This window comes from Dipodomys ordii, unplaced genomic scaffold (genome assembly GCF_000151885.1).
Source record: "Dipodomys ordii isolate 6190 unplaced genomic scaffold, Dord_2.0 Scaffold137, whole genome shotgun sequence".
In the NCBI taxonomy this organism is placed as follows: Eukaryota; Metazoa; Chordata; class Mammalia; order Rodentia; family Heteromyidae; genus Dipodomys; species Dipodomys ordii.
In genome coordinates, this window is record NW_012267353.1 from 1122256 (window position 1) to 1148231 (window position 25976).

The following is a 25976-nucleotide window of genomic DNA, read 5'->3' on the forward strand; positions in this document are numbered from 1 at the left end:
TCTTTTTTTTTTTTTTGGTCAGTCATGGGGCTTGAACTCTGAGCCTGGGCGCTGTCCCTCAGCTCTTCAGCTCAAGGTGAGCGCTCTACCACTTGAGCTACAGCGCCACTTCCGGTTTTCTAGTGGTTTATTGGAGATAGGAGTCTCACGGTTTTTCCTGCCCGGGCTGGCTTTGAACCTCAATTCTCAGATCTCAGCCTCCTGAGTTGTTAGGATTACAGGCATGAGCCACCGGCTGAAACCCTATCTTTCGATATATACAAAAAAATTAATTTGGGCTAGGAATGTGGCTTAGTGGTAGAGTGCTTGCCTAGCATACATGAAACCCTGGGTTCGATTCCTCAAAACCACATAAACAGAAAAAGCCAGAAGTGGTGCTGTGGCTCAAGTGGTAGAATGCTAGCTTTGAGCAAAAGAAACTCACCGACAGTGCCCAGGCCCTGAATTCAAGCCCCAGGACTGCAGGGAAAAAAAAAACTAATTTGAAATGGACCAAAGACCCAAATATAAGACTTAAAACTATAAAACTCTTAAGCATTTTATATATCACTTTAAGTCCACGTGATCTTAAATGGGCAATGGTTCTTAGATATGAAAAGTAAAGCACAACCAACCCATAGAAAAAGTTAAAAATGGACTTCAGGGCTGGGAAGGTGGCTCAGTGGTAGAATGCTTGCCTTGCATGCACGAAGCCCTGGGTTCGATTCCTTAGCACCTTATAAGCAGAAAAAGCCGGAAGTGGTACTGTGGCTCAAGTGATAGAGTACTAGCCTTGAGCTGAAGAGCTCAGGGACAGCGCCCAGGCCTAGAGTTCAGGCTCCATGACAAAAAAAAAAAAAAATGGACTTCATCACAAGTGAAAACAGCCAGGCCAGTGGCTCATAACTATAATCCTAGCTACTCAGGAGGCTGAGATCTGAGGATTGTGGTTCAAAGCTAGCCTTGGCAGGAAAGTCCTCAAGATTTTTATTTCCGATTAACCAGCAAAAATCTCAAAGTGGAGGTGTGACTCAAGTAGTGAGCACCAGCCTTGAACAAAAAAAAGCTAAATAAAAGCACCCAGGCCCTGAGTTCAAGTTCTAGTGTAGGCAAAAAAAAAGTGAAAATAAAGCCAGGCATAGTGGCTCATGCTTGTAATCCCAGCACTTAGGAGGCAGAGGCAGGGGGAATTCTGAGTTGGATGCTAGCTTCTGTTACATAGTGCCACCCAGTCTCAACAACAACAACAGAAGCCATGCACAATATAAAAACACTATCAAGAAAGTGAAACCCAGGTCCAGCCATGGTGGTGTATGCCTGTATTCTCAGCTACAGGGAAGAATAGGTAGGACTGTTACCATCCAAAGCCAGCCTGGGTAAAAATGTGAGATCCTGTTGGAAAAGTAAGTAAAGCAAAACAGACTGGAAGTGTGATTCAAGTAATAGAGTATCTATCTAGCTAGTAAGCATAGGATCCTATGTTCAAACCCCAGTATGTCAAAACAAAAGTGAAACTCAGAGAAAGAGAGAAAATATTTGGCAATACTATTATCTAATGAGACATTTGAATCTAGAATAGAGAACTCTTTTACAACTTTGATTACTGAATTTGAAGTAGACATAGGATTTGAAAAGATGTGTCTCCAAAAATACAGAAATGACAATTAAACATACAGAGATACTGCCATTAGTTGTTACTACAAGATGCCTTCGGATAGCTGTCGCTGCTGTAATAAAAAAATAAAAACAGCAAGTGTTGACAGCATGTGGAAAAACTAGAACTTTCATACACCGCCATTGGAAGTGTTAAATGGTACAGATACAGTGAAAACGTTTGGCAGTAACTCCAAAAGTTAAACATAGAAGTACCATATGACCTAGCAAGCTTACTCTCAGTTATATAACCAAGAGATCTGAAAACATATGTTCACACAAACTTGTATATAAATTTTCATAGCAACCCATAAATGTTTTAGCATGGTTATTCATAAAAAACCTAAAATTGGAAATAATCCAAATTTCTATGAAATCATAGTATGGCAAATATAATGAATATTAACCAGCCATTAGCAGAAATTAAATAGGTTACATGCTTTAAGGATGAACTTTAAAATCACTGTACTGAATGAAAAAGCCAGACAAGCCAGGTATGGAAGTTCACATCTGTAATCCCAGCTACTCAGGAGATTAAGATCGGAAAATCAAAGTCCAAGGTCAGCAAGAACAAAAGTGGGAAATCCTACCCCGCCCCTCCGAAACAAACTAAAAGCAAAAAGACTAGAGACATGACTCAAGTGGTAGCATGCTTGCTAGGCCTGGAGTTCAGTCCTCAGAACTGCCAAAAAATAATCTACCAAAGGTTACATATTAAATATTATTTATATGAAATGTGAAGACTAAGAAAATCCAGAGACAGAAAGCAGATCAGAGGCTGCCAGAGATGAGGGAAGAGAAAAGTCGGACCTATGGCTAATTTCTTTTCAGTGTGATAAAAATATTCTAGAATTAGAATTAGTATGATTAGTGTAGAGAATAGACTAAAAACTATTTAATACATCTTAATATGGTAAATTTTAGTAAATTATATGTTAAAATTTTAAAAACTGGAATATGATCCTAGGCTTGGGATAAATTCTAAGCAACAGTGTAGATCAGAGTAGCATTTTGTTTGCAAGGTGAATCAGTGTCTTCCCTTCCCATTCAGAATGGCTGGGGTGATTTCTGTCATCAGAAATAATTTTTAATCCTTGCCTCTTATGAGTAGCCGTACAGCAGAACCTTGGAAAGGCAACTTCATCTGCATATGTGTAAGCTCAGAAACATTCAAAACCGTCAACCCTTACTCTATTCTCACACTATGCCTCTGGCTCACCACAATAGCCACTAGAATGTAAGTTTCTCCACAGAGAAGGCTTAGTCCTCAGCTCTAGCTGCAAAAATAAAAGGGTAGGAACCATAAAGCAGGCCTGCAAATAAAAACATCCATATAGATTTCCATCTCTTTCAGAGAGATGCCATTTTTATGATGTTTTCAGATAGTAAGCTAACTGCTCACCCTTTGAATGGGGCATAGATTCTGCCATAGGAGAACTAAAGTCTAGGTTACTAGGCTGGTCTTGAAGGGTTTGCTGTGATTTGGCCAATTAATCAGGTTTTTATATCTAGCTTCCTTTCTCATGGGAGAAACTGGATTTTCTAATAGATCTTACTAAGAGAACCCCATGACTACTGGAGGTAACTGAGGAAAAGTGTATGGAAGTATTCTTCCTGACTTATTTGTTCACAATCCACTAGAATTCTTCTGAGTATAGGTTCTATTATTCTTAGTGTCTTGGTATTCTTGATTATTTGACTGTTCAGAACATGAGTGGTATGATCTAAAGAGACAATTATTTCTTAATGTTGGCAGATACTTGCAAATGAATGAAAATGAGCTCCCTCTGAATATTTATGAAGAAACCACTATGGTAATGTCAAATTTAATTCTAATATACTTCTTATATCTCATAGAGTAGCAAATGCAAATGAAGACTGATCTTACCTATATAATGTGCCAATTAATTATTTAACCATTTCCTTTGGGGAGGAAATAGTTTAAAATACTTTTAATCATCAAGTGTTTTTTTTTTTTTTTTTTGTCAGTTGTGGAGCCTGTCCCTCAGCTCTTCAGCTCAAGGCTAGTGCTCTACCACTTAAGCCACAGTGCCACTCCCGGCTTTTTTCTGTGTATGTGGTGGTGAGGAATCGAACGCAGGGCCTCATGCATGTGAGGCAAACACTCTACCACTGAGCCACTTTCCCAGCCCTGGTTATCAGTTGTTTTTTTTTTTTTGGGGTCTGGTCGTGGGGCCTGAACTCTGGGCCTGGGTGCTGTCCCTCAGCTCTTCAGCTCAAGGCTAGCACTCTACCACTTGAGCTTTTTTCTTTTTGCTTATGTGGTGCTGAGGAATCGAACCCAGCACCTCAGGCATGCAAGGCAAACACTCTACCACTGAGCCACCTTCCCAGCCCCCAGTTATCAGTTTAAGAAGTCATTTTGTAGCCCCAAACTAGAGACCAAAAATTACCAATGAACATTTATTTCACTCATAAATCAAAAAATAGTCATAACACAAGATTTATGCTTATAAAAGCATTTGGCAATTCTTTAAAGTATTTTGATTACAGAATTCATATGAAACTTCCCAGCAATGCTGTTATGCATTTTTAAAATGCCAGTACTAGTGCTTGAACTCAAGGCCAGGGCACTCTTGCTTAGGTTTTTCACCTCAAAGTTTGAACTCTACTACTTGAGCTGAGTTCAAGTCCCATAACTGACAAAAAAAAAGTACTTTTGTGAGTTTATTAGGTAAAGCAACAGATTACCGTGCAATTAAAAAGAACACTTTATCACTGCAAATTGTATTTGAAAAATACCTTGTTTTAAAGTACATAGGATCTTTGTTGCTTTGTATGTCCCTCCCCCACAGTATAATCCCTGCTTTCACTGTATTTGATGTCGGTATAATTTGTGGAGGGGAAGGGGAAAAACATATTGTCAAAATAGGGATACAGGTGGACCCATTGCTACAATGAGATGTACAAGTCGTTATGTCAAAAATGAACTTTACAACTTTGGGGGGGGGGGGGGGGGGGGAGGGGAAGGGGAAACAAAGGAGGAGGCTACAGTGCTTGATAAGAAATGTACTCATTATCTTGCCCATGTAATTATAACTCCTCTGTACAGTATTTTTACAATAATAAAATAAATTAAAAAAGTAAAAAAGTAAAGTGCATAGGAGTGGCTCATGGCTTTTTGAAGGAAAGGCTGTTTGGAGGTTGAGGAAAATATTATTTAATGTGCCCTATTATAGCTTGAGTCCTTCCAGTCATCTTAAAGCAGCTGACACCATAAGTTATCTGAGAAAATATGAAAGTGATGTGCTTAGGTCTGAGCCTGTAGTGCTACCATTCAGAGCCACCCAGGTCCCTCAGGTGATGGGAATCTCAAAGGCCTCTCTGTATAAAAATATTGTAATTCTGGTTCTTGCTCTTCCCAGCTAGAGAACATAGTATGCTGGAAAAATAGCAAAACTTCAAGTTTAGTAGAATTCAACTAACTCCTCGGTCCTGCAGGGTAGGACAGTTAAATGCCACTGTAAGCCACAGACAAAAATAAGTAATGTTAATTCAGCCGCTTGTGGCAGAATGATAGCTGCTATTTATAATCATGAGTGGAAAGCTTTCATCTACAGGTTTTTCAGTAGAAAACTTCAGGGATATTTTCAGAGGGAGCAAAACTGAGATAGTATCACTTTTTTTTATTTTGCCTACAATCAAATCTTTATTTTGATATAGTCTTCAATGTTTCTTCATTGGTAAAAATCCTTTAAATCCCAACTGCTCTCTTCAGTTTGTTAGACTGCCGTGCTTCATCCCAAGTTATTGTTTCTTGTTAACTAGTGATTAGTTTCAGTTTCCATTCAAGTTCTGAAAGGATGGCTGCTTTATATAATCCTGGATTAATTATAACCACAGGAAAATGAACCACTGTTAAAACCTGGTTATGTCTATTTTCAAATGGCAAATTCAGTTCTAGTTAGGAGTATTTTCTGCCAAAGAAAACATTCCCTCCAAATATTTTTGAAAATCCTTTCATTACTCCTTTTCCCTAGCAGCAGTTAGTGTTACCTCTTTGGAAGGGGAAAATGATACGAGTTAGTAGAAAAACAGGCAGGGAATTGTGGCTTGTAGATGGCAGTATAAACTGATAGACCAAATGAAATATGAGAGGGGACTACAAAAGAATGAGGAAGAAGAAAAGAATGAAGAAATAAGGATGGGAACTGAATCTTTGGTGCCACAACTTTGTAAGAAGCAGAAGCTGTTTTATTCTCCCTATTTAACCCAAGACCAAGCTCTATAAATCCTGAAGATGGTATGAGATGGCTGATACGGGCTGAAGTGCTGTCTTCCCTGAGGTAGGTCTATGCAACATGCTCTTTCTCTTCTAATAAACTGTCCTATCACTTAAAATCACTTAAAAATAATTTACTTGTCTATACAGTACTTTCAAAGAAATCTTTCTTCTCCTGTTCCTTACTCCCTGTAAGGAACTGATAGAATCCTGAGTCACTAAGAATTAAGTACATGCCTAAAATCTGTTGCTGATAATTTTGCAGGAGGTGGTTCTTTTAAAATTAAGGCACCAACCAGGTGCTGGAGGCTCATACCTGTAATCCTAGCTACTCAGGAGGCTACTCCACTAAAATACAAAAAAAGCCAGTAGTACAGCTGTGGATCAAGTGGTAGAGTACTAACCTGAAACATAAAAGCTCAGGGACAGCACAAAGGCCCAGAGTTCAAGTCCCAGGACTGGCAAAACAAAAAGGCACCTTAGGATACATATGGTGGAACATGCTTATAATCCCAGCAGGGTTACAGGATAGGAGGAAAGGGCTATAGACAGGGTTGAAATTTTGAGGTCAACATAGTGAGCTGTTTATATAAGTAAAAATAATACGTGTGTGTGTGTGTGTGTGTGTGTGTGTGTGTGTGTGTGTGTGTGTGTGTATGTGAATGGAGTTTTAAAGTAATTTCTTTCTACTTTAATTACAGAAGCATTTATTAATAAGAGGACTTTGTCTAAGAATTCTGAGTATAAATTTTTTGAAGATTAAAATTTTTACTCTTTTTTGGTGTGATTTTGTCTCATAGATACAAAGCATTTGCTTGTTGTAACAAAGTTTATAAGACTGCTATCTATATTTTTCCTTTGAAATGCTGTAGAAATAACTCAGTGGAACTGTGTGTCAAGCCAGGTACCTGTAGCTCATGCCTATAATCCTAGATAGGAGGATCACAGTTGAGATTCAACCCTAAGCAGCAAAGTTCTAAGACATCATCTACAAAATAACCAACAAAGGGCTGGAAAGGTGGCTCAGTGGTAGAGTGCTTTTGTTGCATGCATGAGGCCCTGAGTTCGATTCCTCAGCACCACATAAGCAGAAAAGGCCAGAAGTGGCACTGTGGCTCAAGTGGTAAAGTGCTAGCCTTGAGCTGAAGAGCGGAGGGACAGCGCCCAGGCCCAGAGTTCAGGCCCCACGACCCACAAAAAAAATATATAAATAAAAAATAACCAACAAAAGCCAGGCTGAAAGCCTGCTCAAGTGATGAGTGCCAACTGTGAGCAAGAAAGTTGAGCAAGAGTGTGAGGTCCTGAGTTTAAGCCCTGGTATAATAAAAAAGGAAAAAACAGAAAACCAGACTTTATACAGAGTATTAAAGTCTAATTATCTTTGAGTTCAATCAAATTACACTATTAGCATTTCAAGTAGTGGCAATTGTGTTAATTTACTGTGAAACTTCCTAGAAGAAAAAAATATTAAAAGGGACAAATGAGCCAGGTTCTGTGGCTCACTCCTAGCTACTCAGGAGGCTCAGATCTGAGGATCACAGTTCAAAGCTGCCTTGGGCACGAAAGTCCATGAGACTCTTATCTCCAATTAACCACCAGAAAACTGGAAGTGGTACTGTGGCTCACAGTGTTAGAGCTCTAGCCTTGAGAAAAACTGCTCAGGGACAGTGCCCAGGCTGAGTTTAAGCCCTATGACTCTCAAAAAGAAGAGGAGGAGGAGGAGGAGGTGAAGGGGGGGAGGAGGAGAAGGGCAAATGAGAACTGTACAATACTCAAAAGAAGGTTTTTCTGAGGTGTTTTTTTTGGGGGGGGGGTAGGGAATGCCGGTGCTAGGGCTTGAACTCAGGGCCTGTGCTCTTGCTTGGCTTTTTGGCAAGACTGGTGCTCTACCACTTGAGCTACCACAAATTCCCTTTCCAGCTTTTTTGCTGGATAATATCTTTTGGATATGTCTGCTTGGGCTGTCTTTGAATTGAGAGTCTTATTATCTCAGCCTCCTGAGTATGAGCTTTCCTTTTATAACTTCCCTTGTTCCACATTCTGGGATCATGTTGAGTTCAACATGAACCAGCGTAATGATTATCCATCCGTTTGTTCTTATGTTCTGGTATGAAGTGCACATCAAGAGCAAGGAGTTTAAGCAGTGCAGCACCATGACAATGAGAACACCCCCCTTTCCTGTAGGACAGAAGCTCCCAACCCTTCCTCTAGCAAACTACCACCCAGTTAGGCCCCCAAATAACAATACCCAATGCATTGAAGGTACTTATTGCAACAAGATTTCTGTCTCACATTTAAGTATGTCATCAGTATTAATGAGGGCAGCCTACAAATATAACAAGTGTAAAATATACACAATAAATGTTTTTAATTCTAGTAATGTTGAAGGTAGAATAAATTTTCTACTTGAATCTTGAGATATTGGCATACCAGTGTTTTTAAAGTCAAATATGTCCTGTGTCCGTTGAATGTTTGAAATTTTGTGAGCATAGAACCGAACAACTACTAAGTATTTCATGACATAATCCATCCTAGGATATAAGGCCTTTATTTTTCATATGTGACCTAGTCTGAAATATTCATAAATTTTATTGCTCTATATTTAATATAAACAAGGCAATGGCTAATGGCAATACAGTCCACATAACTGAAGATTCTATATATTTTTGCTGACTCCTTGAAATCAAAGGTTCATGAAGCTGTGAAGAAATGAGGAGCCAATAATACACTAACAAGAGAAAACAAACATTAAAGCATAGCAGTGGCTTGGAGTTTATCTCCGTGAGTGTTTACCTAAGTGAAGCCAAGCTGAGGACTTATCCCCAGCACTGTAATATAGACAGACAGACAGACAGACAGATACACATACACCACCTCCATCCATGTTTTCACTATGTGTAATTCCCATATATGAAAAATTTCCACTCTGTTCAATGTAACTCTGGAATTAGCAAAAAAAAAACAAACCCAAAACCAAAACCTAGTTACGTTAGAGATGTCTTCCCTTACAAATGTTCTACTACAGGTGGAGAATAAAAGAAAATAATGAACAACTCCCCCCACCCCAAAAGTGTTTCTGTATGTAATAAAGCAAACATAATGACAAAATGTTTAGACTGAAGGAAGCAATATAACTAAGTATAAATGTTGAATTAAAACCCCTTTGTACAACTCAAAGATATATTGAATATTGAATATCATAAAAGAGTAAAATCTATTTAAATTTAAAATAATTTTATTTGTCCTAAAGGAGGTACTTTATTTTTTGTTTCCTTTGTTAAGAGTATTGATTACCTACAATAACCAGAAGTTAAGTTCTAGAATATGTTATTTAGGATATTATTTGCATTATTTGAGTATGTGCATGAAATCTATCATAGTATAAGAAAGGGTATACAGCTAATCAAAGGCAGGGGAAAATATCACAACTTTGTTACTAGTGGTCAATTCACTTTTGCATTATCAAATCAAATCACTGTAATTTAATATAGCTTTTGCTTTGTTATTCCTTGAGTGGGCATGATTCTAGTATCGGAATACATTCTCATATGAATTACTCATAGCTAACAGAACATTATATAATCTTATAAGGAATTTATTATTATGACTCATGAATAAATGTATATTTACTAATAAATGTATAATTCCTATATTTTATTGAAGGCTTTTGCTATACGACCGACATGTAAATGAAAGGCAAATAGGAAGACTAGGGGTAAACCAGAAAATGACCAGATAAAATAACATTCTATGTTAGTTTGTAAATTAGTTGTCTGAACCTTAGGAGAGGCAGTTTCTCATTGGGCTAATGCTACAAACTGTTCAGTTCCAAGGTAAATCCAAAGAAATCTATTTAACCTATGATTTTATTTTAGCACCATGCTTAAGAGATTAAAAAAAAACTATTTAGAAGTTTCTCTTTCCTTTTAAGAATTGTTTCTTTAGCAATAAGACAAGGAACTCTAGTCTGTAGGGGCTAGCAAATAGAAAAAGGATGGAGGTCTTTGGTGTTCTAATGCAAGGGAACAGATTAGGTCTTAGGAGTGATGGTCAGACCAGCAGCAACAGAAGAAAGAATATAAAAAAGTGTCTGTGGCTGTTTCAATAAAAACAAATGGACTCAGCATGGAAGCACAGTGGCTCTTATTGAGCAACATCAGTGACTAGTCCAAGAAACTCAACTTTGGTTTAGAAGTCTGGTAAAGTATTAAAAAGTAACAGAATAATACCTCAGGTCTTGATAGTGGAATGTTACCCATGATGGGGAAAGATAGTGGAAAAGAACTGGTGGTCAAATTGTTCAGTTAATTATAAATATTATGTAAAATTTTGACAAAAGAAAAACTTGAAGGGCAATTTTAGCAAAACTTTCATTTACATATTCACAGCCCCAATGTAGTTTGGCCTGCAAAAAACTTGATGAGGCAAGCTGCCATACTTAAGCACATGTTGGCTAAAGATGCCTTGGCTAGACTTCAAGCTTTACAGACACTCCATGTGGCCTGGCTGCTCACACCAGTGTTCTTTTCCTTGGAATGTTAGATTTCTGTGCTGAATCTATTACCGCTACCCTGTTCCATGGAATTATGTCCAATACTTTCCCATTCTGACTGCATAGGACAGAAGAAAGTAAAACATTTGTTCTATTAGCAAACTAATAATATAAAACAAATCCATCCAAAACATATGCAACTGGTGACTCCCTCTGATACAAGCTAAATACTTAGTTGGATCTTCTAAAAACAGAAATACATTTGTATTTTAGAATAACAGCAATAGTTATTGTATATTATAATATGCTACAACATAATGCTATAATAATATGTATTTGAAGGACAAGTTAGTCTATTATTTAAATATTCTTCAAGTATGCCTGAAAAAATGAAATAAAATGCCTGAAAATTTATGTGTGCATCTTATAAGTGGAAATATTTAAATGTTATCAAATATTTGAATAAAATTGCTTGATTACTATGGAAATGCAAATTGGAATTCCAGAAATACACTACAGCAGGTATATATGTCCATAAATATACAAAAAGATGAGAAATTCAATCCTCTCCTTTTTCTTGGATCCTAGTGAGCTTGAATTTTAATTTTTAACAAGTTAGAAAAGAAATATTTTTGTTTATTCACTAAATTAAAGGTTCTACTGTTAAATGCCTAAGTTTTAAAATCACTCTGTTTCCTAGATACTTCAATGGAATCAGCAGTCATTGATCGAACTCCTACTCCAAGATTGGAACGTCGTAATGAGAGTTCTGTGGCAGAAATCTGACGTAATTCTTTGCGACACAGTTTTACAGGTGTGATACCATGAAGTTGTCCCACGTTTTCTACTGGCTGAATTAGGGGTGATGTTCGACTGTGAGAATATATAAAATGATTTTCATCTATTTTATCCATATTGCTTAATTGTCCACTAGAGGGTGCAACAGAGCTATTAACTGTAGGTAACTCTGGGATATCATCCCAAAACTGAGAATGTGGTTTGCTTGGGAAACTGTCCACTTCTTTTTCTTTTCCACTTAGTTTTGTATTTTCAGTTCTGGATGCCCATTTTAATTCTTCTGAAAGCACACTTGTTTCTTCTGGAATCAGGACTCCATCTCCAGCATCACGATCTAAAATAATTCCCCAAACATTTATTAGAGATGACTCCCTCAAAACCAGGTATTTAAATAATAATAATAATATTCTAACATAACTACATTCTTACCAATCCATTTTCAGCTAGTTTATTTGTTTTAGACAGACTTGTGAATTGAATTAATCTTATTTCACTCATAGGCATTTTGTATGAGAATAAATCAGAATGTTAATTCACAGAGCAAAGTTGGGAAATTTTCTTCTAGGGATTCTGGTAACTCTTGGAAACCAGAAATGCTTTTCTTCTCTCTGGTGCCTTTCCATACTTCCTTCTGCCTGGCTTGTTACTGTTCAAGTAAAGGCAGCTCTGGAAACACTGGTTCTGCCTTCTCGGTATAGGCCTGCTTAGGAGACTTGGCATTATTTGTATGAAAATCTGGTCTTAGCTAGCCTTCCCAGCATGATAGCAGGGTTCTGCTGCACAAATGCATGCTGGGATGTATGCCATGTCAAAATGAAGATGAAGCCAGGCGCCAGTGACTCATGCCTGTAATCCTAGCTACTCAGGAAGCTGAGATCTGAGGACTGGAGTTCATAACCAGCTGGGGCAGGAAAGTCTGTGAGACGCTTATCTCCAATAAACTACCAGAAAACCGGAAGTGGCACTGTGGCTCAAGTGGTAGAGAGCTAGCCTTGAGCTGAAGAGCTGAGGGACAGTGCTCAGGCCCAGAGTTCAAGCCCCACGACTGACCAAAAAAATAAATAAATAAATGAGTGCATAACACGTCAGTGAGAGACATCATACAATGATTAGAATGTGTGGAAAAAATTCAGGCTTAGAACTCTCCAAATCATATCTATTATCTAAGACAAAAGCTTACTAGAGGGAAAACCCACACATGAACGATACCTAATAAATGCCAACTTGAACATATAATATGTGCTTAGTACACTTTTAGTCTTGTGAAGACCAAGTTTAAAAACAGGTTATACACTGGCAGCCCCTAAGCCAAACTAACACATACACATTGTACTCTAATGTTTAATACTTCACTCAAAAATTTCAAGAATTTCCAACCACTCTGTAATCCTGGTCTACTCAATAGGCTAGATCTGAGGATCAAGGTTCAAAGCCAGATCCAACAGAAAAGTCCATGACACTTTTACTTCCAGTTAACCAGCAAAAAGCCAGTAGTGTAGTGTGTCTCAAGTAGTTGAGTGTTAGACTTGAGAGGGGGAAAAAAAGCCAAGCAAAAGTGTGAGGCCCTGAGTTCTGGCAAACACAATACACATACACACACACACACACACACACACACACACACACACAGAGAGAGAGAGACAGACAGACAGAGAGACAGAAAGAGAGGGGGGAGAAAGAGAGAGAATAAAACTAATTAAAAAATTAAAATTTAGTGGGGTACTGGTGGCTCAATACCTGTAATCCTGGCTGAGATCTGAGGATTGCAGTTCAAATACAACCCAGATAAGAAACTCTTGTGACTCTTATATCCAAATAAATACCCAAAATCCAGAAGTAGAGATGAGACTCAAGTGGTAGAGCACTAGCCTTCAGCAAAAAAGCTCAGAGATAGGATACAAATCCCCAGTTCAAGCCCCAGGACTAGTACAAAAAATAAAATTAAAAAATTTAAATCAGAAGTTTCATACAAATTTATTTTGGTATGAAACATCAACTAAAAGAGCTAACAACTACATAGCAACAGCAGCAGGAGCAGAGTTCCATTTGACAAGAGCTATAAACCCTATAGCTCACATTTGCTTCTTGGCTACTGAAGGTACTCTAGTTTCTAACCCTGGTTTAAAATGCAAATTATTTTCTAGCACTTAAAATCTTTCAAAAACAAACAACCCCTGAACTGACACAGGACATAAATCAGATACTAGGATAGATACAAAGTTGACCAAAAATAGTGGCTCCCAAATGAGAGAAAGGGGGTGGTAGGAGGTTATCAAGAAAAAATTTAAAAGAGATCCTATTAATTAAAACTAAATAATGAAAGCAAAAAGGGCTAGGGATGTGGCTCAAGTTTGGTAGAGTGCTGGCCTGGCAAGCAGGAAGCCCTGAGTTCATTCCCACTAAAAAAGAACAATGAACAAAACAGGATTCTAGGGTTGAGAATGTAGTTTAGCAGTAGACCACTTGACTAGCATGCATAAGGCCCTGAGTACTATACCACCACTGAAGAATAAAGCAAAACAGAAAGGACTCCAACCCAGATCTTCTTACTCCAGTATCATTTTATATAGTCTGATACTGATTTAAGTTGATATATAGTTTTAAATACTTAAGTGCAGGTCTGGGAAGGTAGCCCAGTGGTAGAGTGCTTGCCTTGCATACATGAAACCCTGGGTTCGATTCCTCAGCACCACATAAGCAAAAAAAGCCAGAATTTGCACTGTGGCTCAAGTGGTAGAGTGCTAGCCTTGAGCTGAAGAGCTAAGGGACAGAGTTCAGGCCCCACGATTGACAAACAAACAAACGAAAAAACTAAAGTGGAGACATGTTCATATAGACTAAATTTATCCACACAAAATATATCAGAAACCACATATACTATTACAGAGTCATAGTCACCAAATGACCAAGATATTTCAGTCAGAAGATTAATTTTTGATACTGGAAAAGGCCAAGAATACTCAAAATAAATATAATTCTGGTATGCAGACAACAACAAAAACTACTATCAAAACACAGTGAATTAAAAGCTGGGCATAGTGATAAACATCTATAGTCAAGCTATTCCAGGGGGTGAGGCATGAGGACCACTGAGTTCATGAGTTCAAGACTAGGTAAAGCAACACAGCTCCTTATAAAAACCAATCAATCTCAATGAACTGAATACCAAGATAGTTTTGTATTAACTAGGACAGTGGTTAGTAAGCAGAGTCATTTTTTGGGAACTCAGAATTTGATAAATATAAATTACTGTATTTTAAACATCAACTAAAGTTTCTTTAATGTCACTGTATGAAAGCAGGGGGATGATATAGAGATATGATATAATATGTGAATGTACCTAACTGGATTGTAACTTTTTTAAAACATGGCAATAATATGAAAATAATTATGTTAAAATATGGGTAGTTTATTAGTTGTTTTCCATTTTTTCCTGTATTTTCAAGTTTTCTATAATGACTACATATTACTCTTTTTTTAACTTTTTTTTTGGTGCTAGTACTAGGGCTTGAACTCAAAGCCTCCAACTAACTCTTGCTCGGAATTTTCCCTCAAGGCTGATACTCTACTGCTTGAGCCACAGTTCTACCTTTGGCTTTTTTGCTGATGAATTGGAAGTAAGAGCCTCACAGACTTTTCTGCCCAGGCTGGTTTCAAACTGCAAGATCCATAAATCTCAGACTCCTGAGCAACTAGGATTACAGGTGTGAGCCACTAGCACCCAGCCACGTTAGTTTTTATAGCGCCCCCCCCACAAAGTATTTAAAATGTTTCCAGGTAGAAAAACAGATTTGCTGAAATAATCTTTTATTTATTTTTTTGGGGGGGGTCCGGTTGTGGGGCCTGAACTCTGGGCCTGGGCGCTGTCCCTCAGCTCTTCAGCTCAAGGCTAGCGCTCTACCACTTGAGCCACAGCGCCACTTCCAGCTTTTTTCTTTTTGCTTACGTGGTGCTGAGGAATTGAACCCAGGGCCTTGAGCATGCAAGGCAAGCGCTCTACCACTGAGCCACCTTCCCAGCTCTGAAATAATCTTCTTAACATTACTAAGGCTACTACACTTCTTGGGCACGTTGATCAGATAGGTTTTATCCTCATTTTACACATCCCCAGGTATATTTACAAATATTATATTGTCTCTTCAAAGAAGTGTGTAGTAGATTCATTAGTACAAACATGTACCATTTACAAACCAGATGTTTAATACTTCAGATTTGGAAAGGGGTGATTTGTGTTGCTGCTGTTTGTTTTGGTGCTAGGATGGACTCACACAGGGACTCACACATGACAAGCTACACATTCAGCCCTCAAAGTGAGCTTTTAAAATGGCTAAAATGGGGACAAGTCATGGCTCAAGTGGTAGAGCACTTGCCTAACAAATGTGAGGCCCTGAGTTAAAGCTTCAGTATCACTAACAAAAAGCTAAAATAATGGTCTTTTATTGACTGGTTACATTTCTGCAAGTAATGTTTCCATTAAAAGTTTTATGTCTATAAGCACCTCTGTACTAATTCATTGATAATCAGTAAGTTTAGTCTCTTTGGGAAGGCTCATAGAATCTGTATCACATGTTTATCACTAGATTACTGGAACAGGAGTCAGTCTTGGACCATGTTCTAATTACTATTCTATCATGAGTGGTTGGCCCTAACTTTCTAATCAAAACACAGGTTAGCAGACACTGGTTTACCCTGACTTTGAGAGCTAAGTTTACACTATTTGTGAAAATACCTTTATTCAAGTGTTTTTTTCTTGGAATACTTTTTGTTACTTGAATATTGCAAATTTATGATATTTATGTCATGAATATAAAGCAGTATTCTACTCTAGAAGAATTTTAACATACAAAAGTATGCTAATTCCACTCTATAGTCATCATATATATTCATTGCACATAAATATAATTTTTTCCACTAAATTCTTTCACTTGTCTTATCATCTACAAACAATTTTCTTTAAAGGTCAAGTTAGGTATAGTCTTAATATTTCACAAACCATATTTAAATTATTAAAATGAACCTCTGAAAGAAGGCTGTTATTTTATAGACTGTTATTTGAGAAATATTACTTCTATTTTGCTGTCCTAAAAGAGGTGTGTGCATTTGTTTATTTCCTATGCTGGTTCAAAGTGCTGTCACTGAGCTTTTTTGGCTAAAGGCTAGCATCTACTGCTTGAGCCACAGCTCCACTTCAGGCTATTTTGGTAAATTAATTGGAGATATGAAGTCACAAACTTTCCTGTCTGGGCTGGCTTTGAATTGTGATCCTCAGATCTCAGCTTCTTGAGTAGTGAGGATTAAAGACATGAGCCACCGGCACCCAGCTTAAAAAGGGTATATTTTAGCTGGGTGCTGGTGGCTCACGCCTGTAATCCTAGCTACTCAGGAGGCTGAGATCTGAGGATCATGGTTCAAAGCCTGGGCAAGAAAGTCTGTGAGAATTTAATCTCCAATAAACCACTAGAAAACTGGAAGTAGCACTGTGGGTTGAGCAGTAGAGTGCTTGCCTTGAGCTGAAGAGTGTAGGGACAGCGCCCAAGCCCAGAGTTCAAGCCCCACGACCGACCAAAAAAAAAAAACAAAACTTATCTCTATATAATCATGCAAGGAAACAAATTTGTCTCAACAGTGACTTATTATAATTTTTAATTTCTAAAGGTCATAAAAGTCCTGATTTATCTTAGAAATACACTTTTATCTTTATTTTTATTATTCTCTATTACTAGTGCAAGGAGCTTGAATCCAGGGCCATACATTCACTCCCTGGGCTTGCTGGCTTGTTTGATTACAGCTGGCATTCTACTTTTTGAGCCACACCTTTGGGCTGGCTTTTTTCTAGTTAATTGAAGATGGGATCTCATGAACTTTTCTACCCAGGCTAGCTTTGAATGTTGATCCTTAGATTTCAGACTCCTGAAGCTAGAATAACAGGCATAAACTATGGGTGCCCAGCGATATCTTTTTTTTTTTTCCTTGTAAGTTCTGGATCTTGAATTCAGGGCCTGGGCACTGTTCCTGAGATTTTTGCTCAGGGCTAGTACTCTACCACTTGAGCCAGAAATCTCTATTTGTGGCTCTGTGTGTGTGTGTGTGTGTGTGCTTAGTTGGAGAAAAGTCAGGGGACTTTCCTTCCTGGTCTGGATTTGAACTTCAGTTCTCAGATCTTAGCCTTCTGAGTTACTAGGATTTACAGGCATGAGCCACCAGTGTTCAGCAGTTACTTTTTTTTTTTTAATTTTGTTGGTCATGAGACTTGAACTCTGGCCTGGGCGCTGTCCTGGAGCAAATGCTCTACTACTTGAGCCACCGTGCCACTTCTGATTTTGTGGTGGTTAATTGGAGATAATAGTCTCATGGACTTTCCTGCCCGGGCTGGCTTTTTGAACCTTGAGCCTCAGATCTCAGCCTCCTGAGGATTACAGGCGCGAGCTTCATGTTTTTTTCCCCAATGGTAATTAGAAGGCTCATTTTACTATAAAATAGGAAAACAACAAAGAAATTATAGGGCTATTTTAAGGACTAAATGAATTAAAGACCAAAAATCACTGGCACACAGCAGACAATAAATGATGTTTCCTAGAGCTTTATGTATCAATTTTAGATACAGTTTGTAGCTTAGTTTATGCATTTGTAGTCTACATATTTTAAATACATGAAAGTCAATTATACTCAACTGTTAAGAAAAACAAGAGAAAGTTAAGTAGTCTTAGTGGTAATCAGTGAGCACTACTTGAAGTAAAATGAATGGTTCAGCATATGCCATTTACACTCCAATTGATAATTATAGTGCAGAGATTCATGAATCCATTCAACAGGAAGAATTGGCATTAACATTTATACTAGGCAAGGTATATTTAAGATAACCTTTATTTTCAGTTAACATATTCTTTAAAACTACTTCAACTGTATTGTTCTTTAGTTTTCACATTTGATCAGAATATTCTCAATGGTGAATAAAGCCTTGCCTTCTGGGGAAAAAAAAAAAAAGATAAGTGACCACTCCCTTCACACTGTCCACTCATTCACTCACTCTCCTGAAGTTCTGTCCTATACATAAACTAAACTAGTTTTTGTCTGCAGTGACAAACAGAAGTGACTCATCCTAAATAACCAGTTATCTTGAGAAATGCTGCACAACAAATCGAGTATGACCTCACCAAACACAGAGAAACACAGTTAACACAAGTAGCATAGGTCTTACGTTCTGACAATGCTAGTTGCCACTGAACTGCTTCGCGTGCCACTTCTTTAAGCTTCTTCTTAAGATCTCTGCTGGTTTTCTTATAGAAATAAAGATCTTTTTCCAACTGCTGGATTTTATCTTCATATGTTTTTAAAGTTTCTCTAATGCCTTCTCCATCTTGCTCTATAAAGTAAAAATTTACATTTAAACTTGGTTTTAAGCAAATGATTTAAAAGTATGTTACATTACATCTCACAATCTCAATTTTTCTACCTATATTTTGGAAAACATTAGCACTTAAGTCACCTCTTTTACTCTATCCCTACCTGACAATTCAGAAACATTTTGCAACTACAACTAAACGCTCATTCTTAGAACAGCAGAAGCCAGCATTTCCTACACAAAAGTTCATGTTTCTCTTTCCCTAAGCTCTTTCAATATCTTACTATAAAGTTTATGTCAGGGGGTGAGAAGGTGGCTCATAGTAGAACGCTTGCCTTGCATGCATGAGGCCCTGGGTTCTATTCCTCAGCACCACAGAAGTAGAAAAAGCCAGAAGTGGCGCTGTGGCTCAAGTGGTAGAGTGCTAGCCTTGAGCTGAAGAGCTGAGGGACAGTGCCCAGGCACAGAGTTCAGGCCCCTGCATGACCCCCCAAAAAAAGTTTGTCAGGAACTGTGATTATAGGGAAAATTGTAAGTTTAGGTTTCACAGGCACAAGCAATCTACAATCAAGAAACTTACAAAGAAGAAAACTTATTAAAAGAGGGTAGAGATTAAATCACAAAGAAAAACATGGCATAAAAAGTGAGATGGCAGCATAAGTTAGTTGATATCACATATAACTTAAAAGTTTCTAGCTCATGTTTATGTTTAACCCTACCCAGAATAGTAAAACCCAGTATACTGACTTTAAAAAAGTAGGTACTTTCAGACTTACTCTGATATATTTATAAAATAGTCCTGCTGGTTTGAAAATTGTGTTGTTTTGTACAATTTTAAGTGTATTTGTATAGCTTAATTTAACCCTCCATGTTTTTGAATTTTCTTAAAATTAATGATACTATAAATCAGAGACTCATACAGTAAAGCTGGGTAGTGTTGTATAGTTCAGTATTAGAGCACTTGGATAGCATGTGTGAGACTTTTGATTTGATCTTCAGTACCAAAAAACAAAAAAACCACCACCAACATAAAAGTATAGTTTTTATTTTACATATTTTTTCAAAATTTCCCATATTCGGGGCTGGGAAGGTGGCTCAGTGGTAAAACGCTTGCCTTGCATGCTCGAGGCCCTGGGTTCGATTCCTCAGCACCACATAAGCAAAAAGAAAAAAGCCGGAAGTGGCTCAAGTGGTAGAGTGCTAGCCTCGAGCTGAAGAGCTGAGGGACAGCGCCCAGGCCCAGAGTTCAGGCCCCACAACCGGACCCAAAAAAAAAATTTTTTTTCCCATATTCATTTAGTTTAACATGGAAAATTCACAAATTGTTAACATTTTCAGTTACAACTTTGTTATGAGAACTCTGTATAGCTATAGTGTTAAAGAATGTTCTCATTTGACTATGACATGAGCTTTGATATATACATCAAATACTGGAATGTATACTGGAATTATAATTCCAGTTGCTTTAAAAGACATAAAAATTGTAATCAAACATCTGTTAGACACTTGAGACAGGAAACTAAAGAAAGGCTAGCATGTTCAGATGTAATAATGTGTGGGATTGTGTCAAGGCACTGGTTGCTAATTAAGCCAGTTATGCAACTATCTTAGAGGCACATTGCCTCAAAAAGCAAATTCATGTATTTTCCAAGGGTTTTCTGCTTCCTTGGGTCCATCTGACCCATTTTCAATTACTGATTATCAAGACATAGCAGCATGACTGGAGTTTTGGCTCCGAGGTAGAATACTTGTCTAGCAGATACAAAGCCCTGAATTCAATGTAAATCCCTAAGTTCAAACCCCAGTAACACCAAAAATAAAATATTTTTATTTTTGTAAAAAAGAGTAAGTAGCCTGGATTGAAGTAGAAATAGTATCACTTTGGAAGTGGCACTGTGGCTCAAGTGGTAGAGCGCTAGCTTTGAGCTGAATAGCTCAGACTCAGAGTTCAAGCCCTACGACCGACAAAAAAAAAAGAAAGAAAGAAAGAAAGAAAGAAAAAAGAAATAGCATCACCTGGCAGTGATTCTGTTACCATAGCAACTGTTTGTGTACTGGCCATATGCCCAGATAATGTGAGGACTGATTATTATGACAGATCTCTATCTACATCAGCTAATGGTTGAACTGCTGATCACTAGTGACAGTATTTGGTAGACTAATTTCAACTTAAGATATAACCTCCATGCATAAAAAATCATAACCAAATAAAATTATAATAAATTTAGGTAGTTTAGGTAGTAACAGGGCATCATTCACTTGAAGTTTGTTAATGGAAAATAATTTGTCAAGCTTGAAAGAAATTTTCAACTATACACCAAAAAGCCAGAAGTAGTCCTATATTTTAACATAAAAACTACACCAACAACAAGCTAAGAGTACTTAGCAGCAGTACTTACATGTGGGTTGAGGACAGGTAGAAGAAATGGCATCTCAAGCATTAATAGCCTTCATCAAAGTTCACTCTCCCATAACCAAAATATGTAAAGGCCCAAAGTAGTGTAAGTATTAACTATTTATATATATTGGATCATGTGTTGGGTGATCAAATTCTATCTTCCTTCCTGAATCACCTCTGTATACTGAAAGAGACAATTACCTTTGAAATGATGTAACAACAGTTGCATCTTTTGCTCGTGTTCCTTTTGTTGCAGGGTGAGCCTCCGATCACACTGTAACTTCAGATGATCCAGTGCAGATTTCAACTCACGAACCATATTATCCTGTTCAAGAACCTTTAATTTAATCTCTTCATTTTCTAACTGTTGTTTCCGCTCTGCTTCTCGTAAATTAACCACCTAGCAAACATAAGTTTTGTACTTTTAGTTGTGTCTTACAATCGACTATTTTGAGACTACATAAAGATGAACTTCTTTAACCTTTATAGTTGTAAGCTACTGCCTAGGACAGGACTCCACTATTTTTCTATTTTCTAAACAAGCACTGCAACTAGATGCACTCTCACAATTGAAGTAGCTTACAGTAGTAATTGTAACTAATTATTGTAGGTATCTAAGAGGAAACTGTATGCTTGCCTGACTTCCTCCCTCCTTCCTTCTCTCCTTCCTTCCTTCCTTGCTCGTACTTGGCCTTAAACTCAGGGATTTTTGCTCTTGCTTATTTTTTTATTTTATTTTTTGCTCAAATCTGGCACCCTACCACTTGAATCACAGTTTTGCTTTTAGTTTTTTGCTGGTTAGTTGAAGATAAGAGACTTACAGACTTTTTCTGCCCACACTGGCCTTGAACTGTGATCCTTAAATCTCAGCCTCCTGACTAGCTAGGATTATAACCATGAGCCACCAGCATCTGACATATCTTTATTCTATTCTGTTTAATTAGAACATTAAAAACTTTGGTGCTTTATTTATCAGTTTGCCTGATATTCTATAAACTATATTTTTCAGAGAAATATAACAACAGCAACTCTGTAATGTCTATTTTAAGTGGAAAGGACATTAAAAAAGATGGACAAAGTTCTTAATGCTTATAGTCATCTCTGGATCAGTAAATTCTTTTTTTTTTTTGGTGGGGGGGTGGTCCGGTCATGGGGCCTGAACTCTGGGCTTGGGCGCTGTCTCTCAGCTCTTCAGCTCAAGGCTAGCACTCTACCACTTGAGCCACAGTGCCACTTCCGGCTTTTTTCTTTTTGCTTATGTAGTGCTGAGGAATAGAACGCAGGGCCTCTGGCATGCAAGGCAAGCACTCTACCACTAAGCCACCTTCCCAGCCCTGGATCAGTAAATTCTAAAATTTATGTAAAATATTTTAATTGATTTAAGTATAAGTTAATAAAGTCTATTGTTATCTTTGCCACTGAAGCACCACTTCATCTCTATTCAAGTCACACATGATGAAAAAGTACAGGTTTACTCCCCACAGCAATGAAAGAAAAAGTCAGAGGGCTCTTGACTTTTCATAATGTTGCATAGCAACTCACAAATTTATACTCAATAAAAGTAAGGAAGCAATATAATCTAAATCCTTTCTAATGAAAGGCTCTCCAACTTTAAACATTTCACTAAGTTAGGTGTACCTACATGGACAATTATAAATTTTCAGATAACATTTAGTACTATAAAAAGAAGTCATGTTTAAATTTGTAGTTCTACCATCAAATCTTTATGCCTTTAATTTTTTTCTTTAAAAAACTGACATAATGAGGAGCTCTTGACTATTCTCTGTAAGAAAAATATTGTTCCTCACAAACAAACCTTATTGAAGTATCTGAAAAGGATAGCTCTAGTCTCAACAGGATTCAGGCAAATGAGTTTCTCCAAGACATTTGCTTCACTCTGAGAAAGATTTTGGAATGATGCTCGAAGTGAGTCCTGGCGGCTCTGGATACTTTCATTCTTGTATTCAATTGCAGCCTCCAAAGCTTCAATGCCCTCTTCAAGTTGGAAAAGAACATGTTCTTCCTGGGAATAATACAATATGAAGCACTCATTTAAAATGAAATCATATAACCTAGACCTTCCCATATACTTAGAATTTACTGTGCTTTTTGGGGTTGAGGAAAATTTGCACGCTAGTACTAAATTTTAAAAAACAAGGGTTGAGCTCTTGCACTGTGTCTTCACACTAAACCTATAATAAAAAGGGAAGGACAGATACATGAATTCTGAAACATCCCAAGGTCATACTGCAAATGCTAACTACCTAAATTCAAGAAATATGCTTTTTTTTTTTTTTAGTGGTATAGGGGTTTGTGCTTACTAAGCAGGTGCTCTACTACTTAAACCACTCTGACAGTCCTTTTTGTGTTGGTTATTTTCGGGATTAGGTCTTGTTTTATGCTGGCCTTCTTATTTGTGCTTCCCTGCATCACTGGGATGAAAATATATACTACTGTGCCCAGATGTTGGTTGACATGGACTCTCACAACCCTTTTTCTGTGTGCTAATACTAGGGCTTGAATTTAGAGCCTTGCACTCTGGCTTGGCTTTTTTACTCATTGCTGGTCATGTCTTCAATCTGACACTTTGCTGATCAACTGGAGATAAAAAGTCTTGCAGACCTTTCTGCCTAGGCTGGCTTTGATTGTTATCCTCTATGTCTCTGCCTCCTGAGTAGCTAGGATTATAGGCACACACCATCTTGCCAAACCCAAGGAATATGCTCACAGAATTGTCATCTCCTTCTATACTCTGAATCAGTATTTCCACTAGTAAAATCTAGAGAGCTCCTGATGTCCCTCCAATACCCTATTAAAACAGCATACTGTGAGGACAGAAGGAAGAAATACGTTTAGAGTAAGCTATTAAGAACCAGTAAGCCAGGTGCTCGTGGGTTATGGCTGTAATCTTAGCTACTCAGGAGGCTGAGATTGGAGGATCAGATCAGCCCACGCAGATAGGTCTTTGAGACTCTTTATCCCCATGTAGCCACCAAAATGCCAGAAGTGGAGCTGCAGTTATCCTTGAGCACAAAAGTGCAGGGATAGCACCCAGGCCTTTAGTTCAAGCCCTGGGACTGGTATGCATGCATGCGCACATGCACTCTCTCTCTCTCTCTCTCTCTCTCTCACACACACACACGAACTAGTAATCAGAGAAGAGTTACTAAGGAAAGAAAAATGAAAATGAAGTGTATTTAACAAAAGTAGTAAAGATTTAAGGACACAAAGCATTTCCTAAGATTCCTATGAAAAGATGTAATCAGGGAAAGTGCTATTAAGAATAATGTTTAGAGGGCTGGGAATGTGGCTTAGTGGTAGAGTGCTTGCCTAGCATTCATGAAGCCCTGGGTTCAATTCCTCAGTACCACATAAAAGGAAAAAGCCAGAAGGGGCACTGTGGCTAGCCTTGGAAGAAAAAAAAAAAAAAAAGCTCAAGGACAGTGCCAAGGCCCTGAGTTCAAGCCCCAGACTGGCAAAAAACAAAAAATACTAATAATGTTTGGCAGGAGAATGCAGTCATGAAATTCAGTGCATATTCTACAAATTTAAGAAAAGTGAGGGAAGTGGTAGGTTGGGAGAGATGGGGAAAAATGATTAGATGGGTGACTTTGATCAAGATGCATTGTTTACATAAACGGTTTAATTGAATGGCAACTTCATTGTACAACTATTTAAAGATAATTTTAAAGTAATGTTTAATAGCATTCCTAAGAAATTTTGTTTTCAAAGGAGGAAGTATAACATGCTTTAATGTACTAGATACTTCTTTTCTAGGAAAAAATCTGACAAATCTTTACCAAGAAACCTAATAACTTTTCTCCATTCCTCCCTGCAGCATCTCAAAGGAAAATATGTGAATATTTATGACTACATTAAAGAATACTGACGTCTGAGCTTCTCTTTTGGAATTCAAAAAAACAGGTATGTAATGACTGTCTAGTGAGAGGTTTGAACAATATTCCTTTTAAAGAGCCATTATATAAAATCTGCTGGGAGAGCTATTTTGAAAAAAATGTTCAACAGCCATTCTATTTCTTTGTAAAACACGTAGTATCATTCAAAGATTTAATAATTAGTCCATAAGAAACAAAGTTAATATTCACCTTTTTAAAGAAAAAAGCCCTTAAGAAATTAAATGTATTTAGGTAAGAGAAACCATGAAATAACTGAATTATCTGATGATAATATTTGAGTGCTGAATGGTACTTAACACATTATGAAAAGTTTGCCTTTATTGATGGCAAAGAAGAGTGTAAAGTTAGTTTAGACAGTTTCAGATCTAAGTTAAAGAAGTGCAGTGATGTATAAGGAAGTATCACTACCCTGAGGACAGTGACTCCAGTGAGGCTCAAGCACGTAGGTGTTTGCAGTTCCCTCTAACTCAGCACTAAGTATAGGGAGGGAGCCATGAAAAACTGTCATGGGACGAAAAATTTGTCTTAACACAAATTTCAGATTATCAAGAGTCAATTGTACTTTATCATACTTTTCAAATTTGAGTATGCACTGATGAGCATATTAAAATTCAGATTCTGATTCTGGGTGGGCCCTAAGGGTTCTGCATTTCTGACAGACTCCCTTGAGGTGCTGTTGGTTCAGAGACCACAGTACAAGCAACAAGAACCGAAAGTAATGTTCTCCAAATGTTTTGGATCACAAAACAAAAAGTTAGCAAATACTCTGCATATGTAGATATTCCCTATAAATGAAAGTAATATTATAACAATAAAACATAAAATAGAAATCTAAGATGAAATAAACATAACAGTTCTTTTATTCATTTTTTTGGTACTGGTCCTGAGTCTTGAATTCAGGGCATAAGCGGAGTCACTGAGATTTTTTTTTGTTCAAGGCCAGCTCTCCACCACTTGAGTCACAGCTCTACTTCTGGCTTTTTTGGTAGTTAACTGGAGATAAGTCTCACAGACTTTCTTGCATGGGCTGACTTTGAACAATGATCCTTAGATCTCAGCCTCTTGAGTAGCTAGGATTAGAGGCATGAGCCACCAATGCCCAGCTAATGTTAACAGTTCTTTTCTTCACGTACCCCACTGAAGGATAATTCTAT

At 37.6% G+C, this 25976-nt stretch overlaps 1 protein-coding gene across 1 annotated transcript in view; it reads right to left on the reverse strand.

Annotated features, from left to right (window-relative positions):
- Positions 1–9098: 9098 nt before the first annotated feature.
- The window catches only part of Kif27 (kinesin family member 27), a 96949-nt gene continuing 80071 nt past the window's right edge, over positions 9099–25976 (reverse strand). The window contains exons 15-18 of the mRNA XM_013031054.1: positions 22722–22928; positions 21107–21305; positions 18364–18528; positions 9099–11499 (exon numbers count right to left, since the gene is read on the reverse strand). Of these exons, the coding sequence (XP_012886508.1) occupies positions 11039–11499; positions 18364–18528; positions 21107–21305; positions 22722–22928 (1032 nt within the window). The 3' untranslated portion in view covers positions 9099–11038. The remainder of the gene's footprint in view (positions 11500–18363; positions 18529–21106; positions 21306–22721; positions 22929–25976) is intronic.